At 38.7% G+C, this 22,351-nt stretch overlaps 1 protein-coding gene across 8 annotated transcripts in view; it reads left to right on the top strand.

Moving 5' to 3' along the window:
- The window catches only part of ZEB1 (zinc finger E-box binding homeobox 1), a 129,118-nt gene that overhangs the window by 82,889 nt on the left and 23,878 nt on the right, over positions 1-22,351 (top strand). For 4 of the 8 annotated variants that reach the window (XM_040546485.1, XM_040546486.1, XM_040546493.1 and 1 more), the window contains 2 exons: positions 16,689-16,889; positions 22,274-22,336. In XM_040546485.1, coding sequence (XP_040402419.1) covers positions 16,689-16,889; positions 22,274-22,336 — 264 coding nt within the window. Of the gene's footprint in view, positions 1-7,641; positions 7,647-16,688; positions 16,890-22,273; positions 22,337-22,351 lie in introns of those variants that run through there. The other 4 variants (XM_040546487.1, XM_040546488.1, XM_040546490.1 and 1 more) reach the window with 2 other exon arrangements.

The raw sequence follows: 22,351 nt of genomic DNA, 5'->3' as shown, positions 1-22,351 counted from the left end.
CCTTTCCAACGAGAAAGCCTCTCGAAGTGCCCAGCGGGTGTTTCTTACTGTCTTCCTCAGTAGTCATCCGAAATCAGGCTTGTCTGTCTTACTTTCATACTGTCATTCCCATTCACTCAGAAAAGGCTGGCAGGATTAAATTTCAGAATGCCTGTAATGCATGTCTGCTCATTTATGTGAATAAATACAGGTCTGGGTATTTTCTCCTTTTTTGGGAAAGCAGTCTCTTTACTTAAGCTACCCTTAGGTGATCCTTTGTTAGATTCTTCTTCATTGCAATTCATTTACCTTACGTATGAATTTCAATGTCAAATGGAGCAGATAAGCTCTTTTAAATTAAAGTCTCAAAATATCTAACTTCATCCTTGTGTAGGCAGTGAGAATTCAGAGGTGTTGGACTAAATTTACTACAGCTACTCACAACCGTTAACAAGTCTTGGGGCATGCCTGCCATACAATCAATTCCAATATAATAGTTAAAATCTCTTTTATGCACTGGTATTTTAAATCACCTTCATTTGCTGGGCTCTTTTTTAACATACTTATTTCTTGGGAACTTTTCATAAGCTTTACAGTGCTGCATGTTGATCCTGTACAAACGAGTACCTGCTTTCTTGGAAATACAGTGTAACATGTAGCTTCATACTATAAAGGTTATTAAAAAGTTATTAAGAATATTTAAGACAAGTTTTAGCATTAGGTTATTAGCTACTATTCATTGTGCTCATATTGTAGTAATGTTACACTAACTGAAGGATGTTGTAAAACTTATTTCTCACTTCTACTGTCATACCAACATTTCATTTGTCCTTACAAATAATAACTATAGATAGTTAGATAGTTTCAAAAGGGAAAGTGAGATTTTTTTTATAAATCATTGATTAGTATACAAGTTTTCAGAAGTCGATAAGAGATTCAAATGCCAGTAGGACTCAGAAATACAGGAGTGAAGTTGAATCAGTAAAATGCAAGGGTTGACATTCGGAAAGTGATTTCATGTTCAGGAGGGGAACTGGTGAAGAGCTGGAGGCATACCTGGTGCTTGCTGCCGGAACCCAGCACTGCTGTCCAAGTCAGTTTCTTCTCAAGTTCAGCCCTGTAATACCTAGGCTCAAAGAGGTGAACTTGTCAAGTTTCAAGCACGTTGTCATTGACAGATCATCAAAGTGTAAGTGAAGATGTGGTTTTTGCTGTCCGTAGATGTGTACACCTTTTAGGAGAGCAGAAGGGGCACCCTTGGTTTGGCTTCACAAGCAGTGATGAGGAGTCGAGGAGCAGTGGTTAAGTGGAACTGCATGCCTCTGCTCTTACACGCTTTTGTCAGTACGTATGTGTTGAATTAAGACGAATGGTTTAAAAATGCTTTACCTAGGGATCATGCATACATTCAGTATTTTCAATAGTCAAGTAGTTTTAAATTGCAAGATCTTTTTTTCCCGTAATAATAGCATTTTCTGGTATATAGGTAGTTCAGGCAGAGATAATATTATGCCATCATGTTACATCTGCTCTGAAGTTCCTGGCTTTCCAAGCTATTCTCTTACTCAATAAGACTTTTGAGAGAGAGACTATTATTTTTAAAGGCCAACAGTGCTTATTTCTCAGGATGCTATTCAGCTTTTTAAGGAAAGTGGTCTGAAATAATTCTCTAGTACATCTAATAGTTTGCTAGTTCATCTAAATAGTTACTCTATTGAGAAGTGAATGATTTATTTATTTTTTTAGTTTATGCTGGTGCCTAAATTCAGTATTTCTTTGTGTTAGTTGGATTTGTGCATCTGTATTATAACAAGGGGGTCTTGTATATTCTCCTCTTCATACCTGCAGTACTTTAGCAAGGCTATTTTGAATCTTCAGGTCTCTCTGATGGGGAGCAGATGCACTCTCGCTGTGTCAGCATGGCTGTGCAACCCTGGAAGTTTATTTTGTTGTCTCATCAGACCTTCTTTGTGAACCTGACTTATACTGAAATATATTAACTATATTTGTGAGATATTTCAACAGCTAGATGAGGGTTCTGCTTCAACATGTGGTCTGAAGAGCTAGCTTTTCAAGTTCTCTGTGTTCTAAATATTTGCCTCTCCATCCAAAAATCTGGATGTATTTGCCATTGCTGGTAGACTCGGTAGCTGTATGTGGACAATCTGTGTACAGGAATGTAATAGTGCAAATCCAGATTACAGTTTTTAAAAAGTTAAATACCCTGCCTTTGGAACTGTCTATAACTTGATCTTCAGAAAAAATAAGGATCTTGCTAAAGTGTGCTGTGGATTACAGTCACAGCCTTTTGAAGAGGTTAGTATGGCAAAACGTTTTTATTTCCCTAATATAATGTCAGAAATATCCATTAAGCTTCATTCTGATGTGTTCAAATATACAAAGTTTTAATTAAATGTGTAAAAATTCCCTAATGTAATTTCCTATTGTCATTTTAGGAAGGTATACTTTCCTTATGGAATGCATCTTTTGAGTATTAAACTTTTCCTCAAGCTTTGTACTGTTCCATTTAAACAGGATAAACGAGACATTTCATAATCTCATGCATCCACCTGTTTAAATAGAACACCAGGGAATGTCTGCCCTTGAAATCCAGGAAAATAGTGTGAATCCTTTGCATATTCTTTGACCGTCTCTTTATTCATGCTCTTACATTGCAGTAGGTTTCTGGGAATGATAGCAGTTCATTATCTTGCAAAATGAACAAGCTACACTTAGAATTTCAGTAGTGTTTTATTTCCCACTTCACACAAATACATTATATAAATTGCCTGCGATTTAATATTTTAAAAGGATTGAAAGTCAGTAATGTGAAAAGTCTGTAAGGTAAAAATGAGTATTGTAAAAACACTGGAGATAATTAAAAATTGGAGAAACTTGGAACTTGTCATACCGCTCCCAGACAGTAATTCTCTACTGCCAACGTTTGGGTTGATTAGCTGTGAATATAAATGCAAAAAATTATGTACATGTCATATATGAATATGCGTAATAAACTCATTATTTAAGATGCAAAACTACATGAAGCATACAGGATCATCCCAATTACATACTAAAACTGCGTTCATCTACATTTTTGGTATACGACATCTCTTTGTCTTCTTTATTTTCAGGAAAAGTAAATTAGGAATGTTTTATATAACATATAATCTCTACGAATTAATAATTCTGAATCCAAAAGTCAGGACCTGTATTTTGAAAACTGAAATCTAGAGCACCATTAAAAATGCTCATCTGTTAATATGTGGAATCACAGTGAAACCAAAATGTTGCTTGTCAACTTAAAGAGAGTTTGGAAAAAAAGAAGTTCCCTTCTCCTCTGTCAACAGCAGCAAGTTCTAGCCAGGGGAGTTACCTGAATATTGGGGTGTTTAAACTGGTAGTTGGATCAATATAAACAGCTGACCATTATGTACTTGACAAACTAACTCTCTTTAAACAATTATATTTAAGAAATTAACTTGAGGTTAAGAAATGTGAAATGAAAATAAAATGGCACTTTCTAAATATACTTGTTTAGATAATTTATTTAGACTATTTATGCAATATCTGTTCTAAGTTGCATAATTTATAGTTCTGTTAATTTAGGAATGAATGAGAAGTTAAAGAAAAATGTCTGAGCTTCCTGAGATGCGTGTTTCATTACGGTGTATATACAATGTATATGAGCTTATCAACATTTAAGACTTTACTAATGGCACTTCACGATAGATGTAAACTTCGGGTGCAAGAGAGAATTGCTGTAATAGGCTATTCTTATATATAAAATGTGACACTTGCAGTATCATTCTTCTACATTGCATCTAAGAGGATCTCAAAAATTTATAAACCAAACTAATCCTCCTCTACTACAGTCTTTTTAGTACCTGTGAAATAAATATTTACTGCATATAGACCTAGGTAATGGTGTTATATAAAATCACCAGTATGATCAAATACATAATATGCTTTTCTGTAAACATGTCAACTATGTCTTGCTGAAAATGCCTAATGATACCTGAATTAATGCCACTAGACTCCGGCCAACTCAAGCACAAATGGATGGTCTATAACTGATACACCTGCAAGGGTTCCACAGGAGTGGAATTATTTCATACGGTGATTGAGTTGGCATCAGGGCGTGATTTTGTTTACAATTCATGATTTGTACTAACCTCAGTTTTTGTGTATGATGCAAAATGGGCCAGCCGCTCCATATTAAAAGAAACGCAGCTTTTGAGTGTGGATGAAGGTAATTATCCAGACTTGGTCATTAATTCAGACTTGGTCATTAATGAGGATAAATCTAAATAAGGCAGCTGTATATCGCAGTTTTATTCAATTTATGACACAGCTAAGAACAGAAATAAGATACTGCACTTTCTTAGAGCCTTTGTTAGTATGAGGCAACCTGTATGTAATTTTTAAGCATACTCTTAGGGTGTGTGTCTGTGTTTTATGCCCATGTATCTCTAACAATGAGCATCTCCACTTTGCTGCAATCATATAAATTCTTGTCTTTGACCACGTTCTTCCAAGTGAGATACCTAGTATCAATTAAAGATAAGACAGTTTTTTGTGGCTCATCTTAAACTATGTGGCATTTATCTGTGTCCACGTTTGTACTTTAGTAATAAATCATCTATTTCTTAAAAAATCTGCCTCTAAGAAAGTAATAATCTTGGCTTTAAAACTCTTCTTTTAGCTGAAGTTTATTTTACATGTGAGGAATTTTATAAAGGAAAAAAACATTAAAGCACCTTGAGTAGGAACTGTGTAGAAACACTACGGTCATCATATAAATACATACAGCAAAGTGATAAAGTCAGCAGTGGAGAGAGAATTTTTGAAGAGTAAAACAGGCTAACTCTTCAAAATAATGCTTCCTCTTAGCCTCTCCTCATTTTAACTCACCGTTTCCAGTAGCTCTGTGATTGGAGGTACTAAAAGATGAAGGCTTCCCAGATGTTTGTACATCTTATGCTGAGTTTTAATGCCCACCATGCTTAGTTGCCTGTGGGGCAATAAGCCACTGCAGCCATCAGGCTGGCTGTGAGGAGCAACAGGCGGATGAGCAGATTGTTCTTTCCAGCCTTCTGAGTAAAACAATGGACTATAAAACTAACACTGATGGTGCGAAGGGAAACTTACCTGGGATGAAATAGGACATGAGGGAAAGGTTTGTAAATTTTGCCTCTTTAGTTGCTAAAGCTGAAGATGACTAGATGATCATTGCCTACTTAGAGTTGGTCCCTGCAGTATATTCTTTGAAAGCTGAAATTTAAAAATAAAAATAAAAAAAATCACAAACAGCAGGATTTTCTCTATTTTATATTTATGTCAGTAAAATTTTATTGGAAACAACATACGTTTTTTAGGACAAGAAAAATGGACAGGGAGCAGGAGATTTAGTCAAAAGTTCCTGCCTGTAAGTATATCACACCGTGTATCACACCTCGTATTTGATATTTATTTGTCCACGTGCATTCACAAATATAAATAGTTGTAAAAGCTTCAGTGTTGTTTAGGAGAGTTTTTGTCACCCGTAATGAGTGAACAGTTTTTTACGTTCATGAGACTACCCAAGGGACAGCGTACACAGTGGGGGAGCTGAGAGAGAGAGAAATGACCCAAGGCTGGCTTCTGCCCTGCTGGAGGTTTAAAACTGCAAGGAAATTATGGGGCACTGCTTTTATTTCCAATAGATTAAAACAAACACTGGAGGCAGGGGAAGGAGCAATAAGATTCTTGCTGTTCTGTAAGTTTTTCTAAATACTTAAAGTATTAAACTTACTTTAAGCTTTTGTATAACTTCCTGACAGCAGGAGTTGACAAGGAATTATACAGGCAGGGGTAAGTTCCCATTTGCAGAAAGCTCTGCAACCTTGGGTTGTACAATGGTGGTAACGGGCAAAAAATACAGTTAATTTCCTCATATATCTTCAGCTGTTTTGTTTCTGAATGTTAATTTTTTTCTTTTGGAAGCATTTCTAATATTTCCAAACCTATAAGCATCTATAATACCATTTTTCAAATTATGCTGCCATTGAGAATTTTCCTGTTTGCATGTAGAATTTACGTGAATCCAGAGACTAGAAGGAGAGACTATTCGGACAATAGTTAGCTTTTTCATTACAAAAAGCACCATAATTTGCAAATCCAATAGAGAAATTACTATTGCAAGTCCCTCTGTCTCAATGAAAGCCCAAAAGTGTTCATTTTGCAGAGCTATAAAGCTTCCATTTTTAGCAGGAAGAACTGCAGAGTAATGAAGAGAAAAGTCTCAAATCAGCGAGCTGAAAATCACATTTCTTCAGTTACTTTTCCAAAGTAGCCCCAATAAGAGATATATTTCAAAATTAGTATTTTATATATGATGGTATAGGTATACATCCCCAAATCTAATGTTAGGTTATCAAACCTGAAAATTTATATGTAAGTATGTATATATACATAACCATATATTCTCCTATATTTTAAAATTATTATTTTTGTTATTTAAAATTTAGTTCAAAACTCAAAAAGCAACCTGAAGAGAGGAGGTGGTGTCATTCTATCTTTTACTGAGCTGCGTGCGCTATGCGTACCAAGTTGGTACCAGTCGTAGAGCTCCATTGCCATCTGCTCAGCTCCAACCCCACGCTGCAGTGCCGAGTGATTTGGATACAACAGGAACCCACGTCTTCTGCACCACCTTTCTGCTGTCTCCCACAGGTTCATTTCAAGCTTTCCTCTGTGGCAGCCGTTGCAGTACGGTTGTTTGTTAGCGGTATAAATCCAGGCTATTTTTGATGACAGGCTTCAGTTCATAGGACTTGTCACGCATCTTCATCCACTTTCATCTAATATAAGGTTGTTACTGGTTCTGGCTGGCATCTGCCACCACAAGCTCTTGGCTGTGGTGGCACATGGAAAGACACGTGTGTCTTTCAGTGCTGCCATGTTCTGCACTCAGGAGTCTGTTGAGAATTTCCGTGCTCCCTTCAAAAATTGTGAAAGAGAGTATATGGCCTGGTTGCTTGGAGTAGCGGGGAGCACAGTAGAATAGAGTTAATAGATGGACCCAAGAGGTCCTTTCCCTCTACAGGTGTAGATTCTGGCGCCAGTCACATTTAATCAATTTTATAAAGGAATGAGCAAAGGAAAGTGTTATCCTTCAGACTCTGCGGGCAGAACTCTGTGTTCTTCCCAGAGATGTTTGGCTGCAGGTGCACATCCTTCAATGTCTTAGTTCAGATCAGGGTGGTGTTTTTGAAGCGAGTCTCCTTATTGTCCTCACTTACTGCGCTTTGATTTGGGAGCACTCTTAAGTGTGTTGCAGCCACTAGCAAAATTTAAACCAAGACCAGAGGAGGGCTAGTTTTATTAACAGACCAATCTGAAACACAGCAGCCTCACTATCTATTGCTATATCTTCCACCACCCTGGCTGCTTGCATGGACTCAGCCTTGCTGCCCTTGCCATCAGAAGCAGAGAGATTCTTACAAACCCTTTACAGTCTGTGGGGGTCATTTTCAGACCCTTCCCTGACTCGGTGTTGGGCTCAGCATCCCAGAAATGATACAGAAGTAAAATCCAATGTCTTAGGTATGCAGCTGAATAGTTTGGGAGGGATGGAGGAGTATATATAGACTTGTAGCCGGAGCTCATCTTAGCCATGGGCAAAGCAGGTAGTGGGCTAAAGCAGCTGTGGCCAGGAGCAGCCAACAAAGCAGAGATTCTCAGTCCAGCTGCTCTTGACAAAGGAGCTGAGGAGGTGGCAGTGCTGCCTGGCTCTCTGCTCCCTGCATTTATTCACCTTGGTGTTCCCGCTGGGAAGTCTCGAACTGCTTCTGGATTTCTAAACAGTAAACTACCAAACTTGCCTTGCTCTGGTATAATTGTGCCTATGGGGCTAAGGAAACCCTAAACTGAACTGATAATCAGGTGAAAAAAGGCAAGCGGCAACAATGTAATCACCGAGGCTGGAAGATTTGCCAAATTTGCTCCAAGTGTAGCTTATGTCATCTCGGCGCCTGGTGCCAGAGCTGGAGCCATTAGCGTAATGCTGGGGGACTGCTCGTGACTTAGATCATCAGGCTTCGTTCCAGATTTCGCCATGTCGATAGAGAAATTCAACACTGAGGCCGGTTTGGTTTTAATGTCAAAAATTCATTGATTTTAAATCAGTGATTTAAAATTATCAAGCAGAAAATTTGTATTTACACCCCTGATTTTAACGTGTGTTGTGTAAGCACAACCCAACCGTTCAGCCTCCCTTCTGGGAGGCTTTTAGAGGACATAGCAGTATGCAGTCTGTTTGCAAAGTGTTTCTTTGAGTTGACCAAAAACCTGATAATTCAGTACATGTGTATTGGGATAATTTATATACCTTAGTGCACATTGAGTGAATTGGATTTTATGGTTTTTTATAGCGTCCAAATATTCACTCACGATGTGTGTCAGGCTGCATTTGACTGCAAATTGGCATTCACTTAAGAGATGTAAAAACATTTTGAAATAGATTTTTATTATTTAAACAAAATTATCAGATATGTGCGCAGTAGATACAAACATTTAGTCTTATATTTTAATAAATATTCATATATTTATATGAACACATGTGGGAGATGTACGTTTTATCCCTTCAGGCAGAGGAAGGAACTGAAGCCAGTTCCCTTTTTCCTGTGCGAGTACGCTCACATGTGTATGTATATAAATAAACAGTGAGTCACCCTTTTATATATAACATACAGTTCTGTTCTCCACAGTTATAGCACATATACTCTTCTTAAAAGCAGAGCGACTTTCCTGAAAATTACAAGTAGGTTTTTAAATTAAATTTAAAATGGATTATTTCAGAAACTAATCTCTGGCAGCTTTTTTTTTTTTTCTTCTCTTGAATGATTTAATTAACAGTATAATACAGTTTCCTCACACTTTCTGCATAACGAGGTCTCATTGTAAAGTGTTTTTACTGAGTTCAATGAGCTGCCTAATGCTCTCGTTTTCTGCTACCTCCACCCTGATGCAACCAGAAGTCACCCTACTGCCTGATAGAGCCTGGGGCATGGTTGGGAAGCAGTGACTATTTTCACTAAGGGAAATAATGCTGATGTTTCCAGATAATAAAGCAGTACTGTGGCAGGAAAAAAAAATAGACAAAAATAAAGCACTATATGTGGAGGGAGGAGTGGGGTCCTAGGGTGGGTTCTGAGCTGACTGTTACCATTCAGGAACAACGCTTTGGGAGCTACAGAAAATAAGCTGGTAGTGCTGTCAGTTTAATTACTTAGAGCATCAAAAAAAAAAATCCTAGTATTTTACTTGCATTGTTAGAAAAGGGATGGAGAAGAAAACAGCATATTGTTCTGCTGCTGTTCCTATCCATGCTGCATCTGCATCCTGAATGCTGCATGCAGTCATCTCTCCCCCATGTAAACAGTGATGCAGCAGAACAGAAGGTCCAGCAAGGTGCACAAAAATGACAAACAACTTCTGTGTGAGTAACAAGTAGACGGGGACTGTTCACATTGCAAAGGAGGGCTGTGCAAAGATGTATATAAAATCAAGAACAGTATAGAGGAGACAAGTAGGGAGGAACACCCACTGAATCTAGTGCAGAGCAGATTCAAAGTCAGCAGAAGAAACTCATTCATCCCACAACACGTAACTGTGGAACTGCTTGCCTTGGAATATTTTGGTTGCAAACATTTTCATAAATTCAAGAAGCAACTAGACAAATGGATAGAAAATAAGGCTGGTAGGTGTGAAGGCCTTCTCATTTAGGAATTCCAGGAGCCAAAATCTACTGAAGATGGGTGGAGAATTTTAGAAAAGTCGTCAACATATGCCTTCCCTTTTCTTAAGCTCTTCCACATTTCTTCTTCAGATGGTAATATGGTTCTCTATATGTTACTGCATGGAAGGTACTTATTAATTTCAAATCTGTTTATTAAACTGACAGGAAAAATGTGACAAGAACAGAAATGTCTAACTTTACCAAAGACATTAGGCAGCTTATCAGTGGAGAGGTAAACAGCATTTCGTTCAGTAGTAGTAATAAAATTAATAGTATACCATAAAATAGCGAATGCTAAATTATCAGGTTTCTGCCTTTGCAATATATTTTGTTGAAAATATTTTTAAGGCTAGAGCAAAAGAATGTATAGGTGCCGATTTTTGGTTGAACTGGTAAACAATATATGGTTTCCAAGAAGTTATTGTGGGCCATTAGAGCAGTAATCTATGAACCAAGAATGCACTTAAATGCTCAGGAACTGTTCCAGTTTGTAGAATCAAAGGTTTATTTCCTAACAGTATTTTTGAATAAGTTTTCAAAATTTATTATTAAAATTTGAAAAAGCTATTAGATGTAGGGATTTCAAAAAAATCAGAACCACTCACACTTGTTTTGGATCTCCAGCCTTTTCGATGTTGAGATACTAAGCCCACACAGCTCAAATGTGTTGGTTACATATATCCAACTCCTTTAAAAAGGGTAGGTTGTTTGTGTTAACTCCCAAATTAAAAAAAAAAATAATTTCCATGTAATCAGGTAGGATTTCAGATTAAACAGAATGTTGAACCAGACCCTACATAACAGGCAGTGACAGTTTTTCCGTGCAGTTCTGTGCCATTGCCACCCGATTTCAAATTATTCTCATACATACTCCTCCACATACCTTCTTCCTTGTTGAGATGTGTAAATTCATGTCAGATTTGAATGTTATTACATTTATTAGGTCATTCTGTATGTTGAGAATGGTAAAGTAACTGTTAACACTCATACTGTCTAGTGATTCTGATCTGGTGATCTGGTGAGTGGTGAGCAGGTACCTGCTGCCAGCTTTACTGACCTTTTTAGGGAATTTTCCAAGATGGTATATGCTATGGAAATAGTGAGCCCTATAGCCTTTCATCCTTGCAAGTCCTATAGTCTTTCTATCACCAGAATGTTAGTCTTCCCCTAAAACTTCCTGGGGTCATGGGTTTGAAATCAGAGACCTAAAGATTCTTTTCCTTTCAAATACCATGTTTGAATTTGACTAAAATTACTTATTGTGGCTTCCTAGCCCTATTCAACCAGTTAAATAATATATTTCTCTGTTTTAGCATCTTAATCAATACTCCATTTGAATATATATATATATATTTAATTAGAATTATGCAACATCATATGTGTTCCCTGCATTTAGGACTACACAAATCCAGAGAGCAAGGCTCATTTTCTGCAATCCATTTTGCAGTTTTCTCTTAGAGCAATGAAAGCTTCAACTACAGACACTCATTTATAGTTTAAGAATCAGGGTACTGTAACGAGAAAGTGATCAACAACACCAAAAAAGTAATTATGGTTCATAAAATATATTTTTTGTGTTTTTGATTATTTCATCTTTAATACAGAACAGAGGTATTATAATGATATTAAAAATATGTTTATTGGATAAATATTTAGTTTCCATATAATGTGGAAAATGGGGCCTTCTTTTCTATTCATCTGTGGAAGTAAAGCTGAAATTGATAATGAAACTATTTAATTAATGTAATGATGTAAATGTTTAGGTTAAGGTGCACATCCATAGGATGGATAGGATAGGCCCATATGTCCATGACACGTTGCACATGCTGGTCTGGTGACCTGTTCTCAGCAGCTTGCAGCCAGGGCACATGATCCCTGCCAGACACAGGTTTTGTAGTCTAAGATGAGATGGTTGTGGTTGTCTGTGTGTCTCCCTGCTACTGCCAGCCATCCCTGCAGCCATGGTGGCAGGGCGTGATGGAACCTCTCCAGCAGTGGCTTCTCCTCACAGCCCCACGTACTGTTGTGGAGACGCCGAGTGCTGTGCAGGCTAGTTCTCTGTGATTCAGGCTGAGTTATTTTGTGTAGGTAGTGACTCCTTTTCAGTGGCATTAGCTAAAGGTAAATATGACTGAAGTTCTGAAACATTTGTAGTTTCTTCATTGAAAAGCTGTAACTGTTCTTCTGAGCAAGGTTTCTTCTTACATGTATGTGTTTCCTGCATGGGATATTTGGCAAAATTAGAAGTCTCTTGAAATCATCGTTTATGTATACTTGGTTGAATTTGTTTCAGAGGTTGTAAGCAGTAGTCTCTACATACTGCTTTTCCATTGAGTATGTTTCAATCTCAGACCAAAAAAGGTTTAATTAAAATGTATTCCTCCCAACTTTAGTTGTCATTGTGGTGCCAGGCACCACATGCGGCTAGTGAGCTTGTTTTCCTTTTCTCTTATTGGTGGTTCTTCTGAGGAAACAGAGAGAATGCAAGAAGCAAACACACAAAATGGTGTGCAGGTAGGGAAGACCTAAATTTGGCTATGGGATTGAACTGGAGAAGAGGCGAGAGCAGGGAGAGGGAGTGCAGCCACCCCTGGAGCCCAGTGGAGGATGCCCTCCTGCCAGGTTTTCTTTAATGTCTTCAAAGAGCTGTAAAACATATTGCCAAAACATGTCTGAAGCAAATGAAAGCTAGCAGGCTGCTACTGCCATCACTTCGTCTCTTCATTCAACAGGAGGAGATCTGCATTGCTGGTTTAAGCTTTTGTAGAATCACAGAATATCCCAGGTTGGAAGGGGCCCACAAGGATCATTGAGTCCAACTCCTGGGTCCAGGCAGGACCACCCAAAAACCAGACCCTATGTCTGAGAGCGTTGTCCAAATACTTCTTGACCTCCAGCAGGCTGAGTGCCGTGACCACTGCCCTGGGGAGCCTGTCCCAGTGCCTGACCACCCTCTCAGTGAAGAACCTTTCCCGAACACCGAGCCTGACCCTCCCCTGTCCCAGCTCCATGCCGTCCCCTCGGGTCCTGTCGCTGTCCCCAGAGAGCAGAGCTCAGCGCCTGCCCCTCCACTCCCCTCGTGAGGGAGCTGCAGGCCGCCATGAGGCCTCCCCTCAGCCTGCTCTGCTCTGGGCTGAACAAACCCAGGGCCCTCAGCCGCTCCTCATACGCCTTCCCCTCCAGACCCCTCACCACCTCGGCAGCCCTCCCTCGGAGGCTCTCTGACAGCTTTATGCCCTCCCTGGCGCACCCCAGGGCACGGCTGGCCCTCCTGGCTGCCAGGGCACACCGCTGGCTTGTGGCCAGCCGGCCTCCACCAGAGCCCCCAGGCCCCTTTCCGCGGGGCTGCTCTCCAGCCTCTCGCCCCCAGTCTGTGCGTACAGCCGGGGTTGCCCCTTGCCAGGTGCAGAATCCGGCACTTGCTCTCGTTAAATTTCATGAGGCTGGAGATTGCCCAGCCCTCTAATTTGTCAAGATCTCTCTGCAAGGCCTCTCTACCCTCAAGGGAGGGCATGCCATGCAGGCATCAGTGTGGTACGAGGTAATGGGATTTTAATTTTAATTAGCTAAAAATACAGTAAATTACAGAGTTCGATTGTTTTTAAGCTGTCATTTCTATTAAAGAATAATAATATATTCTTTGAAATCAAACACTTGACTTTGAAAGTCAAGCGTTTGCAAAAAGTTGGAGAATGTCAGAATGGAGATTGTTCAAATGGTTTCAATTTGTCCCTTGCATGTATGCATAATGATAAGATCTTTAATTATGTGATCACATAAATTTTTCGCAGGAGGAATGGTGCCCGGAGAATGAATATGGGATGTTTATTAAAGGAAGCTGTTGTCTCCAGAACCCTGGCCTTAATTGCTGCAAAGCGTAGTAATTTAAGTAGAGGACTGCAGGAAGCAAAAGCAGGCTCTCCAAGGCACCTGAAAGCACCACTGGAAAACTGGATTTTGTTCTCAACTTGCAGAGTTCGTTAGATGGATCTGGAAGATCCCATATTTATATGATCTCTGTTGCCAGGTGCTATCACACACTGACCCAGCAACCTGGGCCCTGAGCACAGCTGCGTCAGGAATGAACCCAAGTGTGCTTTGAATATACAAAATGCTATAAAAATGAAAAGTAGGGCCCAAAAGGCCTTAGACTGACACGGTAATGCCAAAATTGCTGAAAGAATCGTCTCATTTTTAAGTAGACAGTTTCTTGTCTGTAACATGGAAATACCATCACCCCGCTACTGCTAAATTAATTAAATGCTTTGAAGCATTCGTGCTGAATGCCTTGGAGGGAAATACCTAATGTATAACGAGGAATCTGATTTTGGCCAACTTCCTGTAAATGAGGCTTTAGGAACACTGCTGTAATGTGTTCCTCAGAAGGTATAATAACACATTACACAAATGTGTAATTTTTTGTCATCTGAAAAAGTGAGGCAGGATCCTACCAGCACTTTGGTTCACAGAATCACAGAATGGCTGAGGGTGAGGAGGATGAGTTTTAAGTTTTGCTGAATTAGCACATGTGAGTGTGGTGAGAATGTATGAAAATGTTTCAAAGTAAATAGAACTATGATCAGTAGATTATATTTAAATATTTAAAAATACATGATGAAGAAGAGACAGTTTTTCTCTGTAAGTGTAATTCTTCAGGACAGACTTTCTGATTATTTTTTCATCTTCCCTACAAAGATTCTACACTTTAAACCCAATATAAAGAATTCCACTTAATTTCCCAAACTAAACAGGGATTTATTTTTTTTTAATCCAAATAGTAGTTATCTCAGTAACTGAAGAATTCTGCACATAGGCCTAAAAATCTGCATATATATTGTGGTTGAATTTTGATCCTTGCCCTTACTGATCTCCTTTACATGTGACAAAGGTAAATATGATGGTGTTTGAATTCATACTCCTCTACATCTAAGCGTCACAGTAAAAGCAAGTTAAGACAACATGATAAAACAATTTTTCCATTTCCTCCTTCTATTTTTTGTCTGTTCTTAACCTTTTTAAAACTTACATTTACCATTTTCCAGGCAAATAAATTCATAAATCTCTTCTTCTTTGGTGAGGGTATGTATATTTTATCTGTCACACAATGTTACCACATCTTTTACAGTACCTATTTTACTTTGCAAAATCTGTTACAGAATATTAAGTGAGTATCAATTTATTGATAGAAATGGACCAAATACTAGTATTTAGGCAATTTGCCTAAATTTGTTGTCTTAGAAAAGTGTGATACCATCAACAGTGGTGTGTATTACATTTTTCAAATAATGCTATGTGTATAAAATACGGAAACGTGGAATTATTATTTTAGATTCAAAAGGCTCTTTTGTCATGCTTATGCATATGCATATGCATTTAGATGGGACATTTTTCTCCCAAATGGGGAGGAAATGAGATGATAGCTTGTCAATTCATAATGTTACTCACTTTCCCTGCTTAAATGCATTTTTAAATTACTAGAATATCTACTTAAAAAAAAAAAAAAAGAAAGGAAAAAAAAAGAACTAACTTCAGGAGAGCAGGAGTCTGGTGTCCTATTTATCTACTTTAATAGGTAGGATTTCACATGAAAGAATGAGTCTATCTTCTGGTGTGCTAACAGTGACAGTAATCAGGGATTGTAAAGTAGTGTGACTATGCATTACAGCTCTGGTTCTCATAACCATTGGAGTGCCACAGCCAAGACAAGTCTTTAGTTTATTCCTCGGTAAATGTATTCTCGTTATTAAACTGCATTTTGAAACATTACAATAAGAAGTTCAAGCTTGACATTGAAGAAGTAATGCATTTATAGATATTCCATAAATGTTTAATAGTTTTTTAACTTTAACTTCCATATGAGTAACAAGACATTCCAACAGACTGTGAAAATATTTTTTTCTTAATACATAATCCTTACAGTTTAAATTGAAATGGTTGTAACTGAAATTTTGTGCTCACAAATCAGGACTATTTTAATGGTCATCTGCTCCCATATGACAGAGACATATCTATCATTGTGCAATCCTTTGTCCAAAAGACTTTTATAATATGGTCTCCATGATGAAAAAGTATACTTATTACCTTTTTGTTGTAGAGGGTGAAAATGTTTCCTTTCTAAGTCCCCTCTGAGATTTTGGCATTCACGTGATTACTGTAGCATGATCTTTAGGTGTATCTGCAAGAGCATTTTAGCTTGGATCAGGAACACTTTAGCACTTCTGAATCAAGTCTCCTTATCGTTCCCGTTTATGTCTCCTTGATTCAGTTGCCTGGAGCCTGGCGGTGGAATTAGTTACAGGAAAAGCCAGGCAAGAAGATGCACTTAACTGCAGCCAGGAGCTTGCTCCCTGGGACTAGCTTCAGCGAAGTGTGCTCGGCCTGGGGTCGTGTGGTCTTCCGTAGCAGTCGTGTCACTACAGTTGTTCTGCTGTACCCCGTGGACTGCCATATGCAAACAGCCCATCTTCCTCTGTCTGTGACAAAACGTGCCGTACATGGTGCTTAGCAGTATCAGGTATTTCATAGACCAATGAGCAGGCCATAGTATTCTTAAAGGAAGCAGCATTGCCATTCTCCAAGCTGGAATGATCCAGCTGGAGGCCTGACGGTTCAGTGTGGCCCAGAAGGCAGCTCTGGAGTCATGTACTGCCTTTCCTTGTGCAGTTTAATGCAGGGTGTGCAGGTGTGAGGGACACCGTAATTCCTGGCAGTACTAGAAGTCCTGCAGCTGGCAGATATCTTCTTGTGTGCCGCCGTTAAGTCCAGGTTGCTCTCAAGCTGCTGCCATCCACAGAGGGAAAGAAGAAGAAATAATGTGACTCCGCAGAGGTGCCCCGGATATAGCATCTGGCCACAGTACTGAAAGCTTTGAACCTCCGTGCTGTAAATTAAGAGTATATTGATCAGTATTTTGCTTCTTGTCTGTCCACAGTCACCAATTATAATAATGTGGTAGAAGCAAACTCAGATTCAGATGACGAAGATAAATTGCATATAGTGGAAGAAGAAAGTGTAACTGATGCAGCAGACTGTGATGCGAGTGTGCCAGAAGATGACTTGCCAACAGACCATACAGTATTACCAGAAAACAGTGAAAGAGAAGGGAGCACAAACAGTTGCTGGGAAGATGAAGGTATGTTCGTTTTCACTGATGATACTATGTAGAGTGATATTTCTAAAAAGAAGACTTGATGGAATTTCTTGGTTACTTTATTACTGAAATGATTAGAAGAGATAAACGTGGAATATTCACAATCAAGTAAGAATCAGATTTTCTAACATATTCATTATGTTAAATTTTATTTTCTTTATTCGGTATTTGAAGCAGATTCCAAGATATATTGGATTCATTTGCATTGTTAAGGAGGAGCTTCCAACCTGTGGATGCTGCATTCTTGAGAGTGATCAGAGAGTAGTTACTTGCTTACAGTTTTTCCAAGGCTTTTTGCATGGCAGGCCTCTGCCATAGCTCCCAATAAGAGCCGTGATTTTCGCAGCTGTGTCTTAGGGACTAAGGAGTAAGCCAAAACCATGAAAGAAAATAATATTCACATGTAAATTTCTGCCTGTGAGCTGCTTCTGCCTTTTCCCTCACAAAAGATAGCTGGAAAAAAAAAAAAAAAAAAAAAAAAAGTATAGATTATTGGTTTTGGAATTGGATATCTTACTCATAGTGAATCCATGTTTTGTAAACACTGTCAGGAGGTATATGTTGTACATATGCAGCAGCCTTAGAAGCACAAAATTTGAAGCAAAGAGGAAATACGCTTTTTTTTTTCTTCCTGTGGGATTTGATACTGAATTTCACAATATCAGACAGCATGCTTATGTTTGAGCCAAATTGGGGTAAATGCATACATTTCTGGAATTTATTGTGGAATTTGTCCTTAATTCCCTGAAAGATACAGAATATTTTCAGGTATGTCAGTGTTTGTCGCTGAACTCCAACCACAACTCTTTAGCATCCACCTTGTTAGAACTTGTGATTTAAGATCAGTTTATGACCTCACATCTAAATAAACTGAAAGCAGTCATGTGGTCACTAACTGCAGTCCAGCTGAGAGCGAGCAGCTGAGAGTTCAAAGAATAGCATCAACTCAGCCAGCTTTTACAGGGCTGCTGTTGCCAAGATATGCTGTGCAGTGAAATGAGTAATTTGGAGCTAAATTATTAGATAGATAATTTTCTTGGTTCTCCTGCAAAATCTTTGTTCTACTGCAGGTTATATATAAGGGGAATTGCTGTTACATAAAAATGGGCTGTTTGTATACTATTTCTTGAACCGCTCAGAGATGGGTGTAGGAAGCCTGAAGTATGGACTGGGAAACAGCACTGGGGCCCAGAGGTGATGGATGAAGACCCTTGGGCTAAGGGGTGGACTAAACGTTTCGTGGAGCTATACGTACAGGTAGTTACACCACAGTATCTTGCCTCAGGCAGCCTCTGGAGATTTTCAGAGCTCTAGATATGTAACAATATCTTTTTTTTTACTTCCTATTTCAAATGTGTCATTTTTAACCTTTTAGAATTTGTCTGCTTAAAATGAAGCATTTGAACCAAATCCTTCTGTAATTGTGTTGTGAGAATCAGATGCCGTTTTGTCTGCCATGGTCGTTGGTTACTCAGTCAGGCTTCCATCAGTGTTCAGACAGACGAAAGATTTAAACAATTGTCTTGCTAAAATTACCGTAAATTTCTTACGTAAAAATTATATGTTCTGAAGTCTCTTTTATAGCAGGCTGGAGGCTTTTTATTTGCTTCTGAGTTGTTTGGTTTTCTTAATAAATTGTTTGAACTTCTGGCAAAGGCTGCATGAGAAAAAATGAGGGTTAAATTAGGTTTTATGGAGCTTTGATTTGCTATGGTAAAGCTCTATTTACTTTTTTATGGCTTTCATAGAAAGAAAGGTGCAAGCTGAAAATCACATCATCCGTCTTGGTTGTACACTAGAACTCTTAAGAGAAGGGTATTGAATACGTGATCTTCATCTTAAAGGGAAAGGTAGCGGGGTAGGTGTCCGTGCAACACTAATGCTGTCATCAAGACTGATGATTATTTTTGGAAAAAGTACACTACAGCAGTCGTAGTGAGTTGGGTTTCATCACCGAAGTAGTACTGAAAGTTACTGGTTTTAGTTGGACCTGACAGAATGGCTTTTTTTACATCTTTATTCTGTTCACAAACGCACAAGAATAGAAACAACACACGTAACATTTCTTCATCAGATTAGTTTCCTTCCGTTTCCAGTCATTCTAACTGAACTTCTCGAAGACCTTCAGAACAGGTGTTTTAAATATAAGGTGTGTATCTCCAGAGGTTTAACTGAAGCAGTCGTACAAGTTTGAAAAAGTGAACCACGTGTATCCGGCACAAGTTGCTGGCCGTGTGCCAGCATTCATGTGTGCAGCGATCCTCTGATGTGATCTCTTTTGCCTTAGTTTGAAGTAAAACCTACACTACAATTTAAAAAAGCAAAGGTCAAACCCTATTGACTTATTCTGTTAATGAGCTTGAAAAAGTGTTAGTTATGTATTGTAAGTATTTAGGAAATCTAGAGATCTCAGGCCTGGAAGTAAGATAACTTTGAAAAATTGAACATTTAAAAAAAAAATGCCCAGGCCATGAAATAAACTTTAAAAATTAGTGAAATTATGTTTTAGGTGTAAGGTCCTTCTGGAAGTCAGGAATTCCTTTAACTTATAAAATGTTGTGCTCTCTCAGTGTGATGAATTGCTGATGAAGGTTGCTGTGCTATTTTGCTTTAGTTTCATTTGAGGGGAGGCTAAAAAGTGTGGCATTTTCTTGATCAAGTTTTTACTCACAGGAGCAAACAGGAGCATAACTGTAAAGTGTAGATAGTGCTTGCTACATGCAAGTAGTACACCAGAAAATGAGCTCTAAAGAATTTAAATTAGAAACTCTTTTGATGGACTTTGTAATTTATTCCCTTCTCTGAAGATAACACTGTGGCAGAAATTTCAGTGAAGTTTGCCTTTCTTCCTACACCCCAAATTTCCATTTTGCTAGTAGCAGAAATATGATCGGTTATCTTATCCATATAAAGATCTTCACAGTCAGCCTGCGATGCAGTGGCAGCGCCCTGCATGTTCACTGGTAGCATACACTGGTGCCTGTGACCTGAAAGTTACTGGCATTTGGCTGTAGGAAGTCCCACCGTATCTCTAAGCAGCCGCTCGCAAGAAATGGTTAGATACGGAGAAGAACAGAGCTGAGCAGAGCTGCAGTCCAGAAGTAGCTATGGGAGCTCCAGGCACTCCTCGCTGACCGTGAAGTGAAGCCTTGCCTCACCTGATCCTGGCTCCTGGATGACTGGCTAGGTCGGAGTTGATGACTCTACCAAGTGCTATAGAGATGTTTAAGAGCATGGCTGTCTGTCCTTGCTTCCAAATAGCAAGAGGAGCCTTCTCAGCCCCACCACTACTTCCCAGCAGCTGTATTTGCAGCGTGGCATTGGGCTTCTGCGTGCACAGATGCGGAGCTGTCTTCCAGTGCCGAGCACACACAGCTGTGAAGGTGGAGCTCTTCTTGGCAGTCTTCAAATTATGAACTGTCTGTACAGCAACAGGGAAGATCACGCCCTGTGGAAAAGGTCTCCTCCCTTTTTTACACCCCACTTTTTGATATGGAGAGGAGACAGTACCAGAGTTTATGATCATTAGAATTGAGAGTGTTTTTAATTTCACTGAGATTAATCTTGAATGCCATAAATTCCTTGACATTACCTTGGGAAGCATCACTTTTATTTGTCATGAAGCCAATGGAATTTGCTAGAGACACTATAATTTAAACTCCTATAAGTAATAGCTTACTGATAGTCCCTCTCTTCCACAGAGCCTATTTCATAATGGAGAAAAACCACAACCCTTTTTAGGAAAAAAAAAAAAAAGCATATTTTGTATCATGAATGTTTTTAAGAAATTAAATTTTGAACTTGAATTTTCATTGCCTGCATTCAGCCATCTTATAAATTCTGAACAAAGTCTGCGGTATCGTGAGCCAAAAATATAATTACTTCAATGCTTCAGTATTGATCAATGGACTATAGTGTGTGTTTTTTTAAGATACTAATTAAAATTAATGTAAAATTTAAGTGTTGCAGTTTCCTTTTAACCTTTTTTTTTGTTTCTGACTGTCTGCAGATAGAGCTTCCCCACCTTTCTGGATCGGGTGGGTTTTGTCAAGGTAGACAGAATTAAGAGTCTTTTCCTCTGAGGAACCCTTTTGTATCTGAGAACTTAAAGTTGCCCTAGGATTTATCATCTTACATATGAGAGAAATTGGCTTCTCCTGTAATTAAAAATCTGACATGTTCTGGGGTTGTGAATAGCCATACCAAATGATTTTTCCCTGCACCAAAATAGAGTAAAGAAAGGTAAATAAAAATATAACAATTACTGTTTCAGATCATGCCAGTTATGCATTCTAGCATCTAGATCGAAAGTCATTCTCTGCACTATAGCTCTGAAGCACTTAAGGTCTCCAAAATAAAACTATGAAATAATACTTCTATTTCCATCAACTCATATCTATTGGCTGCTAATGTATTTACATACAGTAACATAGTCTTCTAATAATAAGTAAAGGGATGAAAAAAGCAATATAGTTTCCCTGTGCACTCCTGCCATAAGCCATTTACTGACAAAAATGGCAGCAGTCACCTTTCCCATACGAACTTCCTGGTACCAGTTACCCAACATACCCAAATTAGCAACAGTTTCAGCCGCCATTGATTTGAACCAACAGTCTGCAGTGAGTGAAGACTTCCATGCCACATGCATGGACACCGCAGCTTTTCAGGAGCTGGTAAAGCTTCAGCGTGTAGGCTCCATGGGGCCAGCTGTATGGATGTCTGATACAAAGCATGCAAACTCATACTGGGAGGTGTAACGGGTACGTGAAGCGTTGCTGTAGTACACAGCTGATCTGAAGTAGGGAGCGTGTCTTTAAAATCAGTGTTTGTTGAAACAATCAGAGCCTGTAAGTGGTTCCTAGACAGTTTACAAGAAACAGAAAGCAGTATGTAGCTGTTTGCAGGCATTACCCACAAATCATCAATCATTTCTGAAAACTGCTAATTGGAAAAAATAAATGTGTTAGTTTTGTGATACTCCAGTTTCTGGAAATAGTACTGAATGTGTCAGATAGCTCTGTTTGTACGTGGGATTATTTAAGTAGCTCACTCCATATTTGCTGGAGAAACACTCTGTCCTAGTCTTTACCTGTCTTCAAATAATGAGTAGTATGTGGTACAGCTTCCTTTTAAAATTTAATTTCTTTACCCATGGAATATCTCTGTGGTTCAACCAATTCCTGCTGGAGTCATGTGGAATCTGTATTTTGGAAAAAATGTTGTCCTTAAGTGCATTTCTTCTAAATACAGAATTGGAAAAAATGCTGAACAAAAAGCTCCTCAAATATATTAAGTTGGTGGGTGTGTGGTTTGTTTGGTTTTGTTTTTAATACTCGCTCTTCTTTTTGTGAAATGTAATATTTCAGCTGGAAAAGAAAAAAAGGAAATCCTGGGGCCTGAAGCTCAGACAGATGAAGTAGGATGTACAGGTATTTGTTTGTTAA

The sequence above is a fragment of the Cygnus olor genome, chromosome 2, assembly GCF_009769625.2.
Source record: "Cygnus olor isolate bCygOlo1 chromosome 2, bCygOlo1.pri.v2, whole genome shotgun sequence".
NCBI lineage: Eukaryota > Metazoa > Chordata > Aves > Anseriformes > Anatidae > Cygnus > Cygnus olor.
This window is presented reverse-complemented; position numbering and strand designations above follow the sequence as displayed.